The sequence below is a fragment of the Rhinolophus hipposideros genome (genome assembly GCF_964194185.1).
Source record: "Rhinolophus hipposideros genome assembly, chromosome: 11".
Lineage (NCBI taxonomy): Eukaryota > Metazoa > Chordata > Mammalia > Chiroptera > Rhinolophidae > Rhinolophus > Rhinolophus hipposideros.
This window is the reverse complement of record NC_138057.1, coordinates 18,591,836-18,604,153: the sequence shown is the minus strand read 5'-3', so window position 1 is coordinate 18,604,153 and position 12,318 is coordinate 18,591,836. Positions and strand designations below refer to the sequence as shown.

Here is a 12,318-nt window from a genome sequence, read left to right as displayed (position 1 = left end):
TACTCCTACTTCCTGCTGCTTTTTGAACATCTTCCAGATGTCCCACAGGCTCCCCTTTGGATGTCCCACATGTCCCCCTTAGATGTCCTAGGGCACCTTTACTTGAGTGCATTCCAAACAGAGCTCATCGTCTGCCTTTGTACCTGTGTTTCCTCAAGCTGGACCTACTCACATCACCAATCTTCTCTCATAACCCTTCCTCTGAAAAGTTCAGCCTTGCTACACTTTTTTCCAAACTCCGCATGTCTCTCCTAGCCTCCTTCTGGCACAGGCACTGCTGTTCCTTCTTTGCTCACCTAATTTCTACTTGTTCTTTAGATCATTTTATCTGGAAAGGCACCTGTGTGCCCCCACCTCCCACTGGGTTGTGTGCCCCTCTTATGCTTCCTTAGAACCCATGTTTCTCTTTTTGAAGCCCCTAGATATTTGTCTGGGGCCTCCCTTCGGTTGTCTCCGCTCCTTAAAGCTAGAAGCTCTGTTTTCTTCTCTGTTGTCTCTCAAGAATATGACAAGAGCATCTAAAACATAATAGGTGCTTATTAGATGAATGAATTATAATCAATTTGATGTCATTTAATACAATAATATAAGTTATAGTTTGTAAATTTTTAAAATTAGAAATAATTTTTAATCAGTTTGGAAATATATGAACAGTTAACATTATAAGAAAACAACTACTCTTTTTCCCAGCATAAAATTCATTTTTAAGGATGATAGAAAAAAATCTGATGGTACTTAAGTAATTTACGGCCCAGAGTAAGATTTTCATGGAGTCTCGGGAAGGTTAAAGCTAACAGCTGTCCTGAAAGATGGTGGTAGGGAAGGCGGGTGGGAAGAATGAGTAAGCATCAGAACATTGGTGTTTTCATCTTAAACCCTTGTTGCAACACATTTTATTGAGTGTAGAATTTGTAAAGTACTGATGCACCGTCAGAGATTCTGAGTCATTAGAACTGAGTAGGGGACCAGGAATCTCCATGTTTACCAAGTTGCCAGGCGATTTTAATGCAGCTTGTCTATCAACCACACTCTGAGCAACAGTGTTTTATTCGTGTGTTTCCCCAAACCACACTGGACTCCACATTTTAAAGAGGTTCCCTTGTGACCGGTTTCCTTTTGCTCAGCTCACCTACTTTTTTATCCTCAGCTGCATCTAGGCACAGTTTTGAATAGACGTGTGAGGGAATGAATGCATTACTCAGACACACCCTCCTTATTCTAGAAGAGTGAGATGGCAAGTCAGAGTACGTGCTTTTTCTCACGTTTATTTTTCCCTGCATAATTCTGAAATGTTTTCCTTCACCAAACATGTATGGAGTACTTTTTACTGGCTAGGCATGTGGGATACAGAGGGGACTAAACCACTCCTTCCTCTCAGTGAGCTCCCAGTCCAGTGCGGGAGACTAACATGTCCGCTAGCAAGTCCAGCCCAACATCTGTGAGGCTTTAATAGAGGATGTACAGAGTCCCACAGGCGCTTGGAGAAAGCAAGGATACCGCCTTCTCCTGCAGAATGAACTGAGAATTGTACTTTGCCCTTAGCATGAGGAAGGCTACATTGAACAGAATTATGGTATAACTCATGCAGGTGACTTGCAATTGATTAGAAAAAGAACCTCCATGGTTTTTACAATAAGAGCTACCATTTATTGAATAACTAGTGTGTGTCCAATACTTAACATATTTCAATGAATCTTCACAGAAACCCTTTGAAATGGGTGTTGTTAACCTCATATATAATGGGATTGTAGATGGGGAAGCAGGATTAGCGAGGAAAGCAGAGCGGATGGTGCAAAACCCAACAGTCAGTGTCAGTTCAAAAGAACTGGAACTTAACTCGAATTTGTTTGACTCCAGCACCTCCGCCTTCCCCACTGCATCCTGAGTTTTCCCTAACACATAATGTTTCGCATTAGTTATAACAACACATAATGCAAATTGCTTTAATATTTTAAAGGACAGATCTATTTCTGAAAAGCCAGCTGAGAATTTTTAGTAACACAGGTCAATTATTCTGCCTTTCTGCTGTGGTGATAGTATACATCTTTGTTTATTTATCAATTAAAATGTCTTTACTTTGGATAGTGAATAAATCTGGTTCCACTGAGAATTGGTGACAAAAGAAGTGAAAAAGCATAGACTATAATAAAGGTTTCAGTATTATTTGAAAATACAGCAATGCTTTTTAGGCTGGTACTATTACTTGGAAGGTAGACTGATGCATTGTGACTGTTCCAAGTTTCTTAAATAAGTCCACACTTAGAAATTTATGGTATCTTAAAAGAATTAGAGCAACTGCCACAGTCCTTGTCCCTGTTAAGAATTTCTGTCCTGGAGGATACTTCTATGCGGGAGTTATAGATACTTCCATCTGGTACTAGACATATTTTGTAGCATTAAAGTAGAGGATCATTAGAGGAGCCATATTTGATTCAATTAAACATAGGAGACATGCTAAAAGGTACATTTTCGGTTATTTCCTGGGGGTTGATTATGTTGCGAGTAAGTACAACATCTGAACACGGCTAGCAGCTTTTGCTTAGGCGTCTGCTTCCAGCCTTATCTGATGTTTCCACAAGATGTGGGATTTTGAATTATAAGCATATCAAAGTGGTTGACGTGGCGAGGAATTTGGATTTCTTCCCATTAAGATGAAAATGAAGATACGAGTTGACTGACAGTTCAGAGTCCGCAAAGGATCCCACTCCAGCCGTCTTCACCTTGCTGCCCTTGTGGGATGCTGAGGACTTAAAGTCTCCAGCGTTTGTGTAAAGGGATTGTGAATAAGACCTCCAACAGGAGAGAGGAATTAAAGCAGGTTCACTGCAGATACTTGTTTCCTGAGTCGGACAGCTAGCTGCAAAATAGTCTGAAATCAAAACCAGGGTCAGGAACTGTGACCCCTAGTAAATTACTCTCTGACCATATGTAAGGGTTTTTGGCTTATCCATTTGTTTTTAATGTGTAGGTTTGGAGCTAGGTGAAATTTCTCACTATAATCAGCAAGGTCTTGGTTACATAGGCTGGAGATTTAAAAAAAAAAAAAGTAAGAGAAATCGCTAGAATAATCATTGGAACCTATGGGCAATCCATAACTCTGAATTCGGGTGATCATTTCAGCCTTTTCTCTCCCTGTGAGTATTTTCCCCCCTTGACCACAGCTGTTAACCAGAAGCAGAGGTGACGGAGTTGAATGAATGATGCTGGATCTCTGTTCCCAGTGGGCAGAGAATTGGAAAGCAGAGTGGATCTGGGGAAACAGCCTGTCATGGACTGGCTGAAAGGGGTTCCAGGAGAGGGGACTGAGAGGAGAAGAGATTCTAAGAAAGAAAACATAAGAAATTTACTTGGTCACAGTAGAATTGTTATACTGGTTTATGGCTACAGGAGACATGAGAAACGTAGGCCTTTTCAAGAGGCTGCACATGTATTAGCTTTTTTGTGCTTTGTTTATTTCTAAACAGATTTTAACCTTTTAATTTCCTATTCCTTGTCCTTTATGGAAAAGCATTATGGATAGTAATTGTTTTAGGAGTAAAGAGGCATAATTTAAGAAGCATAACAAAGACAGCCAATAAAAATCATTTTCTATTTTGCCCACCCCCTGCGAGGCCAATATCAATATCAGATATTAATATCAATATCTTGCCAGTTTGATCACCTTTGATACCTTGTTCCAAGAGACGGAGGGGAGAATGAAAGGGCCAGGGTTGTATTTTTGAAAACAGTGAGGTAGGAATGGATATGATTGATGTAAACAGAAACTACGAAGGGTGCGAATAGAACTCCCAGCAAATCTCAGAGTGCCTGGACCAGTGAGCCCCAGGACATTGTGTGCTGGAGTCTGTGCTATGTACAGGGACTTTTTAGAATGATGAAACGGTCGTTGTTTCAGTGAGCTCATAGGCTAGTAACCGAGAGTGTGTAAGAGAAATACAAGGACATGCAATTGAATAATCTGGATATTACATTTCGGGGGCCAGGAGGGACAATCTTTTACTTTATGAGAGTACACAGATGAAAATATGATTTATTTCAAGAAGGATTTTGATGTATTCATGAAAGAACGTCCTATAAGAAGATAATAAGGGGAGGTAGGGGTTTTTTTGTTGTTATTTACAACGAATCTGGTAATGGTAGCTATTATTTGTTATCAGGCACTGTAGTAAATAGATACTTTTCTACATTATTTAATTTGATACTCTAATACGATGAGATAGTTGTATGATTCTGATTCCAGAGCCCATATCCTTAACCCATCAAGTTATATTGCTTCCCTCTCTGGAGTATATATAGAAAGAGATATTTTTCTCCTGTAAAACATACCTTAGAACTCTATAATCAGTAAGAGAAAGACAACCAATAGAAAAATGGACAGAATAGGAAACTCAAATAGTTAGTAAACATTTGAAAAGATGTTTAATCTGATTAGTAAACAGAGAAATGAAAATTAAAACCATAATGAGCACCATTTCATACCTGCAAGAATAGTAAAAATTAAGAAGCCTGACAATTCTAAATATTGATGAGGATATGAAGTAACTAGAACTCTTACTTACTTCTAGTGAGAATGTAAGCTGCACAACCACTTCTGAAAATGGTTTGGTGTTACTCAGTAATACGATATGCAGTCTAAGTTCTTGTCCAATTTAGGGTTCATCAATAAACCAGTATTTTAATTGCATTTAAATATTGTAATTGGTGATGGAGTGAAGGGAAAGCATCTGATCAAAATTATCCCAAGTATTAAAAAAAAAGAATAATAGATATTTGAACGCTTGGTCTTAAAGGGATGATATTAGCTATATTTTTCTTAGTACACGCTAGAGGTTGGGAATTACTGTATCTATTTTTATATGTTCACTCAAGAAATAAAAACGTAATGTGCAGCTGTTTGAGAATAACTTGTGTTATATATTATCTAAATCATAGGTATAATATACTTATCCTACTCATTTTCTATCATTTTGTTATGATACTGGTACCCAGGCCCAAATTTTGGGATAGAGTCAGTTAAAATTATCAGCTGCTGACACAAGCAGACCATTACCATGTAGGGGACTTTTTTTGTTTTTTGAATGGGGATTATGAAATTAAAATCTGCTTTTAATAGGTAATCCCCAAAATGAAGTGCTGGGCTCTCAATTTGTTAAACGAACAACTTGTCCAGGATGTTCTTACTTGGTGACTGTAGAAATACCTGAGCAGTGATATAAATATGTCCCCTCACACGTCCTCTTTCACAATCTAGCATCCTATCAGGAACACTTAGGCCAATTGGAAAAGGATACATTTAAGTGTTTTCCAAAGAAATTTTAAGATAATTCTGGCCATAGAGTTTACATGCTGATTTATGCTGTGTTTTTTGCAGGGAAGAATAGGAGAGCTGGAGTTGCAGTTAAAACATGGAAAAGAAGTAGCTGAGGAGGTGCAATACAAAAAAAGCACAGCCTGGCTCTGGTAAGGGGATGGTTTCATGGTGTCATGGGAAATAAGCGATGAGGGAGAAGGTGACTGCTCTAAATGCTTTAATGTTAGGAATTTTAACTTCCATATGAGCCTGACGGGGATAAGACTGAGATCTCATTGGTATATTTTCCATCCCTCCTCAGATGTAAGAAGGAGAGCTTTATTCATGAATTTTATGTTTTCTTATTATTTTCCAAAGCAGTGTGGAAATGGTTTGCTTTTTTCTATTTCCCCTATAACTGATTGTTTTATATGCTTTTGAATGAAAAATTCAGTTTTTCCCTCTCGATTCATTGCCTTCCTACCATGTTTCCTCGAAAATAAGACCTAGCCAGACAATCAGCTCTAATGTGTCTTTTGGAGCAAAAGTTAATATAAGACCTGGTCTTATTTTACTATAATGTAAGACTGGGCCTTTATAATATAATATAATACCCAGTCTTATATTAATTTTTGCTCCAAAAGGTACATTAGAGCTGAATGTCCAGCTAGGTCTTATTTTCGGGGAAACACGGTAACTCCCATTTAGTAAAGGAAGACCCTTCCACTCCCCTGCTCTGCCCACCACAAGACATCGTCAGTATTAGGAGCAATTTTACCGTGTCAGGGCTTTAATTTCTTTGGCAGACATCCCCTAGTGAATTCACATTATATTATCTAGAAATGTGTAAGTGCTGGCACATTAAAAGCAATTTAAATTGTTACATGGGTTGGGATGAATACCTTGTCAGCTTAATGTTGCAGCAGCCCAAATCTAAGTGTCCGGAATCTAAATAACTTTGCCTGCAGCTGCAGGTTTCTTTAATCTAAAAATCTGTTCAAAGGTTACTTGATTTTTTACATTTTTACTTACCGACAATTGGCATAAGTAGAAAAGCAGAAGCTATGTGTATGTGTGTTTAACTAATTCTAGTCAGTGTCATTTTCTAAATTTATTTTGAAAATAGCAATGCAGTTTAAACATTATGGCATTGGATTTAAGATTAGTGATTAAGAATTTGGATTTTGCTTCTTATTTACTATTATCTTTTACATGTCGTTTTAATCTCATCTGAAAATGATCGTTTGGTGGAGGTGGTTTGTTAGTTATACTCTCTGGAATATAGAGAGACACATGGAATGAAGGATGTGAGAAAAAAATGGAAGCTTAAGATACTCCAGTACTTTAACTCTGAATAACTAAAAGTATGGAGTTCCCATTTACTAAGATGGGAAGACTATAGAAAAGCAGGTCCATGTAGGGTAGGAATCATTTGGGGGATTTGATAAGTTGGATACCTAATTAGATCTCCAATAGGAGATATCGAGTAGTTTGTTGACCATATGAGTCTAGAGTTCAGGGGTGAAGTCAGGGCTGGAAATATAAATTTGAGACTCATTAGCATATTGACTGCATTTAAAATCATATTGCTGGATGAGATCAACTCAGGAGTGAGTAAAGATAGAGAAAAGGTCAGAGAACTGAGCCCCAGAGCACTTCAACATTTAGAAGTGGGGAAGCTGAAAAAGGAAGCTTAATGATCAGTGATGTAGCAAGAAAATCAAGAGAGAGTGGATTCTTAAAAGCCGAGGATGGAAAGTGTTTCAAGAAAGGAGCAACCAATTGTGTCAAATGCTGCTGTGAGGCTGCCAAAGATGGAGAATGAGAATGGGGAATTAGATGTGACCTCTTAAAAGTCATCAGTGACCATGACAGGAGCTGATCTGTTGTTGTGGGGACAAAAGCCAGATTATAGAAGTGTCTAGAGAGAGTAGAAGGAAATGAACTAGAGTCATCAAGTATAGGCTACTCTTTTTTTTTTTTTTAGGGTTAATTTTTAATTATTTTTTTTTCAGTTACAGTTGACTTCAATATTATTTTATATTATAATGGTTTCAGGTGTACAGCATAGTGGTTAGACATTTATGTAATTTATGCAGTGATCCCTCTGATTAGTCTAGTACCCACCTGGCACAATGCATAGTTGTTGCAACATTATTGACTACATTCTCTATGCTGTACTTACATCCCCATGACTGTTTTGTAACTACCAATTTGTACTTCTCAATCCTTTCACTTTTTCACCCATCCCCCCAACCACCCTTCCCTCTGGCAATCAAAATGTTCTCTGCATCTATGAGTCTGTTTAGGCTAAGCTTTTAAATGAGTTTTGATTTATGGCAAGCAATGAAATTGGGCAATAGCTGAAAGGCTTTTTCTTATTTTGACATGGTCGATATTACAGTATGTTCACATGCAAAGGGGGGGTAATACAAGTAGAGAAGGAAAAATTGGTGATGCAGCAGAGAGAAGAGAGTAGGTAAGAAGAGGGAACTAGTCCACAGAGACGTAAGGCAGGTCCATCATCTATAAATATTCCACACTGACCAATAAAATAATAGATTAATTGCACTGTCCTTCATCTAGGAAGACTGAGATTGGACAGTACATTTTAGAGAAATTTATTGTCAAATGGTTTTATAAAATACAAGTTTAAGAGCTGTAGGAGTAGTTTGTAGCTATCTGAAATACTTAGCTCTTAAGAATGGCTCCTTCTGAGAGAGTGCTGAATAGTTAAGATTTTATTATATTTCAAATGCAAAATATTTATCAATGCAAATATAATTTATATTTGCAAGATATTTATAAAAATTTTAAATTTATGAAACTCAAAATATATAATGAAAATGTCTATGATGTCCTTTACAAAATGTAAATTTGGCAGTCAGTGATTGTTTTTCACTCAAGGCTCTTATATCGAAAAAATGTTTTTATTCTGTGATTTGAATTGAGCACACTTTCCTTCAAATTCACAAGTGTAATTGTTTTCTTTTAGCTTCAGAGTGATTTTATAACGAATATTTTTAGTTTTATATATACACATAATAACTATTCCATTATCTACAATTTGGAAATAGTAAATTGCTGTTTTGGTGAGCTCTTGTGCAAAAAGCAAATGCTTTAGTTCAGGCTGCTATACCAAAAATACCTTAGCCATGTGGCTTCAACAACAGAAATTTATGTCTCACAGTTCTGGAGGCTGGGAAATCCAAGACGGAGGTGCTGGTGGCTTCCTGGTTTGCAGATGGCCACTTTTTCCTTGTGTCTTCACATGACAGTGAGAGTGAGGGAGTTAATGAGTTCATTTGTTCATTCTTTCTCTGGTGTTTCTTTATAAGGGCACTAATCCTATTCGTGAGAGCTTCACGCTCACCACCTCCCAAAGGTCTCACCTCCAAATACCAGACACTGGGAGTTAAGATTTCAACATATGACTTTTTTGGGGACATAAACATTCAGACCATTGCAGAGAATAATACAAAGGACTATGTATACTAACACATCAGTTCAAGAGATGACACCGTTACAATATTGCCTGTACATTCCTCCTCAGTTACACGTACCTCCTTCTCTGCTTCCACTAAGTGATGTAAAGAATAGGAAGATAAAACCTTTTTTGAAGCAAAGCCCTTATTACAGCTCTTCCACCTTACACTAAAATTATATATATATATATATATATATATATATATATATAGTTTTTATATTGGGAGTAATTGCTAGAGGTTCTTATTAATTGAAGGACAAGCAAAAAGATTGGGTTCTTGCTCTAACAAACTCTCATACCTATTTTCTTTTCATCGTTATTGCAGGGTCCGCGATATGTTGACTAATGAGATCACCAATTCAGCTGCAAAGTAAGACACATGTATTTTCTTGCTCCACATTTTCTGTAAACATTTTGTTTCTTAGCAGGTACATACCATTTCTCCTTTTAGGGTATTTCATAACTTTATGAATTTTAAAGAACTTTTCAATTATTTTTTTTAAAAAAAACAAAAATAGTTGTTATCCTTTCTGGTATTAATTCTTACTGCACGTCTTTGTGTGAAAATGCAGAGTGATCAGTACAAACATATAGTTTCACATCCAGAGTCTACTGAGGTTGTGTCCTTGTTGTGTAGGTAACAACATGCCCTGTGCTGACTTAGATTTTACAAATTCTAATTTAGTTCAGGGTCGGGGAATACTTACTAATGTGAATTATGGGAGTTCTGTAAGTAAATTATTAAATCTCAACTGTGAGCCAGCAAATAAATCACAGTAGTACATCCTTTCATTCCCTTTGTGTTATTGGGTCTAGGGTATCTTAAAATTGAATTTTTAAATACTAGAAAGTAACGTGAAGATTCAGTAAAAAGGCAATTTCGGTCATATCCTTAATGGTTGTTTTAACAAAAATAACTTGAGTATTACTTCCTTGAGGCTTTTTATCTTAAACCAACTCGCACTAAGAAAATTATACCCTCAAGAACTTGCATGAACAAATCTCATCAGGTTCCTTTGTTAACAAGCTGACTAATTGTTCCTGGCTGTAAGTTACAGTCAGTTATATACACTTCTCCCTTCTAGAATCACGTGTAGCTGCTGCCATTCCTATTGGACTTCCTTTCTTCTTATCCACCAAATAACAGAGCTATCCCTTTGACCTAGAGGATTTCATTTGACTTGAAAGTCCATATTATCTAGAAATATTTAATTGAAATATAGTTAATCCCTATCATGTTCCAAAACTTTCTGAAGCTAAATACATTTTGCCTTCCAAAAACAAACACATGAATCTACCTTAGAATTCACGTTCCACCAATCGTTTCTTAAACAGGCACTTAACTGTGAACTCTGCTTTCGGTACAGGATTGCTCCTCAGCCTCATGTTTTCTGAATAAAGGGAAATAGAAGTGGTAACGCTCCTCTACACTCAGGTCTGTGGGAGGCCCTGGGAACTATCTGGTGACATGTGTGTTGACAAAATGAAAACTCAAGGACAGAAAGGCTTCTGTAGGGACTCATTTGTGTCTGCTTATCTAGTTTGGTGAATTGTCGACACAGTGGGAGAGCACTCAGCTGCATGGGAGGAGGTGCTGGCATGAAGACTGCCTCTGACCTCACCTTTCATAGCCTGCTCTATTATATAGTCTACTTATGCCCTGTTAAAAATGGTGCCCTGACATTTGTAGCACAAAGCTCAAAGAAACTTGCAGCTTTCTATTGAAACAAACTATAATTTTGCCTCTTTAGTAGCTTTTGCGTTTTCCATTCTAAAATTTGAAATAAAATCTTACTTAAAATCTTAAAATTTTTGTTTTAAATCTTCAGATTTGCAAAGGATTGTTTCATCACAATACCTAAGAAGAGTGTGTTCCCATTCTCAGCGGTACAGAGTGAAAATCATGTTCTCATGCTGTTACCTTTTCATTAGAAATTTCAAAGTATTTTATAGACCTTATCTTATTAAAGCAATCCTGGCAATACTAAGCTTGACAGCAAGTGAATGGGAGATACTTAAGGTCCAGACGCAAAGAGATTAATGATAGATCAGTGGAAAAATCACTCAGCCACCCTCTCTTTACTTTTTCCCATTGACGTCCTCCAACCGTGTAAGGACACCACCACCGCCACCTCCTGCGAGCTTAACCTTCAATTCCTTGGACCATGGCTGCCACAGGCTGGTTCGGGCCAGTGTAGGACCTATCTTGTTCTGAGCCATGAGTTAAACGCAAGAAGTAAAACACCAGTCACAGGATTAGACTGATTTGCTCATTTGAGAGCATTTTTAAAGCATCAGGGACAGGGCTAAGGAAAAATCAGAACACAGATGAAACCTGATGATTGGTGTACATTTATTTTCATTGTTATTAATTAAATAGATTTGAACCTGAAGATAAAAATCCCCAAGGGATTGGGTCACTTTACTAACATGTAATGTAATACTTTGTCCCTAAGAAAGCATCGTTTCGCTCATCCTTCCTTAGGCTTTTTAATTAGGTTAATGGCATCAGTTTGTTTCAAAGGACAATTTAATTAAAATGTCAGTGGTATTGCCTAGATAAATACTGTACTGATGCTGACATGTTATTATGCAAATTAGCTACTATTGCTTCACTGGCAGGGGATAGTTATTTGATCAACAAGGTGATGAGCTTTTGCTGAAATGGTTGTAGATTTTCACCTGGCCCACTCCTGGAATTTGTTTCACTACATATGTGTCGTCTCCTCTCCATAAGTCCCCGTGCTAAGCATGTAGGGAATACATAAGTGATCAAGAGCTAGTCACAGTACCTTCGTGAAATGTATAGCTTGACCTAAGCATGCATTGAGTGGACTGTGGACTAGTTTTCTCCTATTCAAAGATTAATGTCCAAATATGCATTTAGTCTGCAATCAAAACTCTAATTTCCACTGGATTTAAGTACATTTTTCTCCATTTTACAAGAACAATACATGCTCAGGAACGTCAAGACCAGTGAAACTTTTGAAAATCATTTTGGGCACTGTTTAAAACTGAGGCTAAATTCTCTTTCAGAGTTTCAGGATTAAAATGATACTTATGTCATCTTGTCTAATGTTCTTGTTTTAAAAGATTTGATATCTGATTTCTGGTGACCGTCTAAATTTTTCTACAGGGCAATAAAAACTGGGGCTTCTAATTCTCAGATCACTGAGAAATTAGAACTATTTTTTTATCTAACTTTAGGAATTCATGACCATTTTGTAGCAGGACAGGCTTCAGGGTATTCTCAGCTAAAGGAAAAAAGTAATAGAGATAAAATATTTAATTTTGGTTTTGTTAAATGATTTTGTGGCTAGGACACATAGGAATGCCCAGATCTTGCCTTGCTTCTTGGCATTTTATTATTAGCAGGAGTTCCCAGTAATCCTCTGTACAGAACTCTAACAAAACCTCGGATGAAGCCATCTGCTTAGACCACAAGACTTCCTTCCTGTTCTCCCCCACACCAGCCCCCAATATAAATGCTGTTGTTTTATCAACTTAAGGCAGGTGCCATAGAGGAATGAATTAGGTTGGG

The 12,318-nt window shown here is 37.3% G+C and overlaps 1 protein-coding gene across 3 annotated transcripts in view; it reads left to right on the top strand.

The window, feature by feature from the left end:
* Nucleotides 1-12,318, top strand: part of FOCAD (focadhesin) — a 282,277-nt gene that overhangs the window by 196,816 nt on the left and 73,143 nt on the right. For all 3 annotated transcript variants that reach the window (XR_013994507.1, XM_081067235.1, XM_081067234.1), the window contains exons 23-24: nt 5,372-5,460; nt 9,103-9,147. Coding sequence is in view for 2 of the 3 variants with exons in the window: in XM_081067235.1 (XP_080923361.1) it covers nt 5,372-5,460; nt 9,103-9,147 (134 nt within the window). In the remaining variant the exon portion in view is untranslated. The remainder of the gene's footprint in view (nt 1-5,371; nt 5,461-9,102; nt 9,148-12,318) is intronic.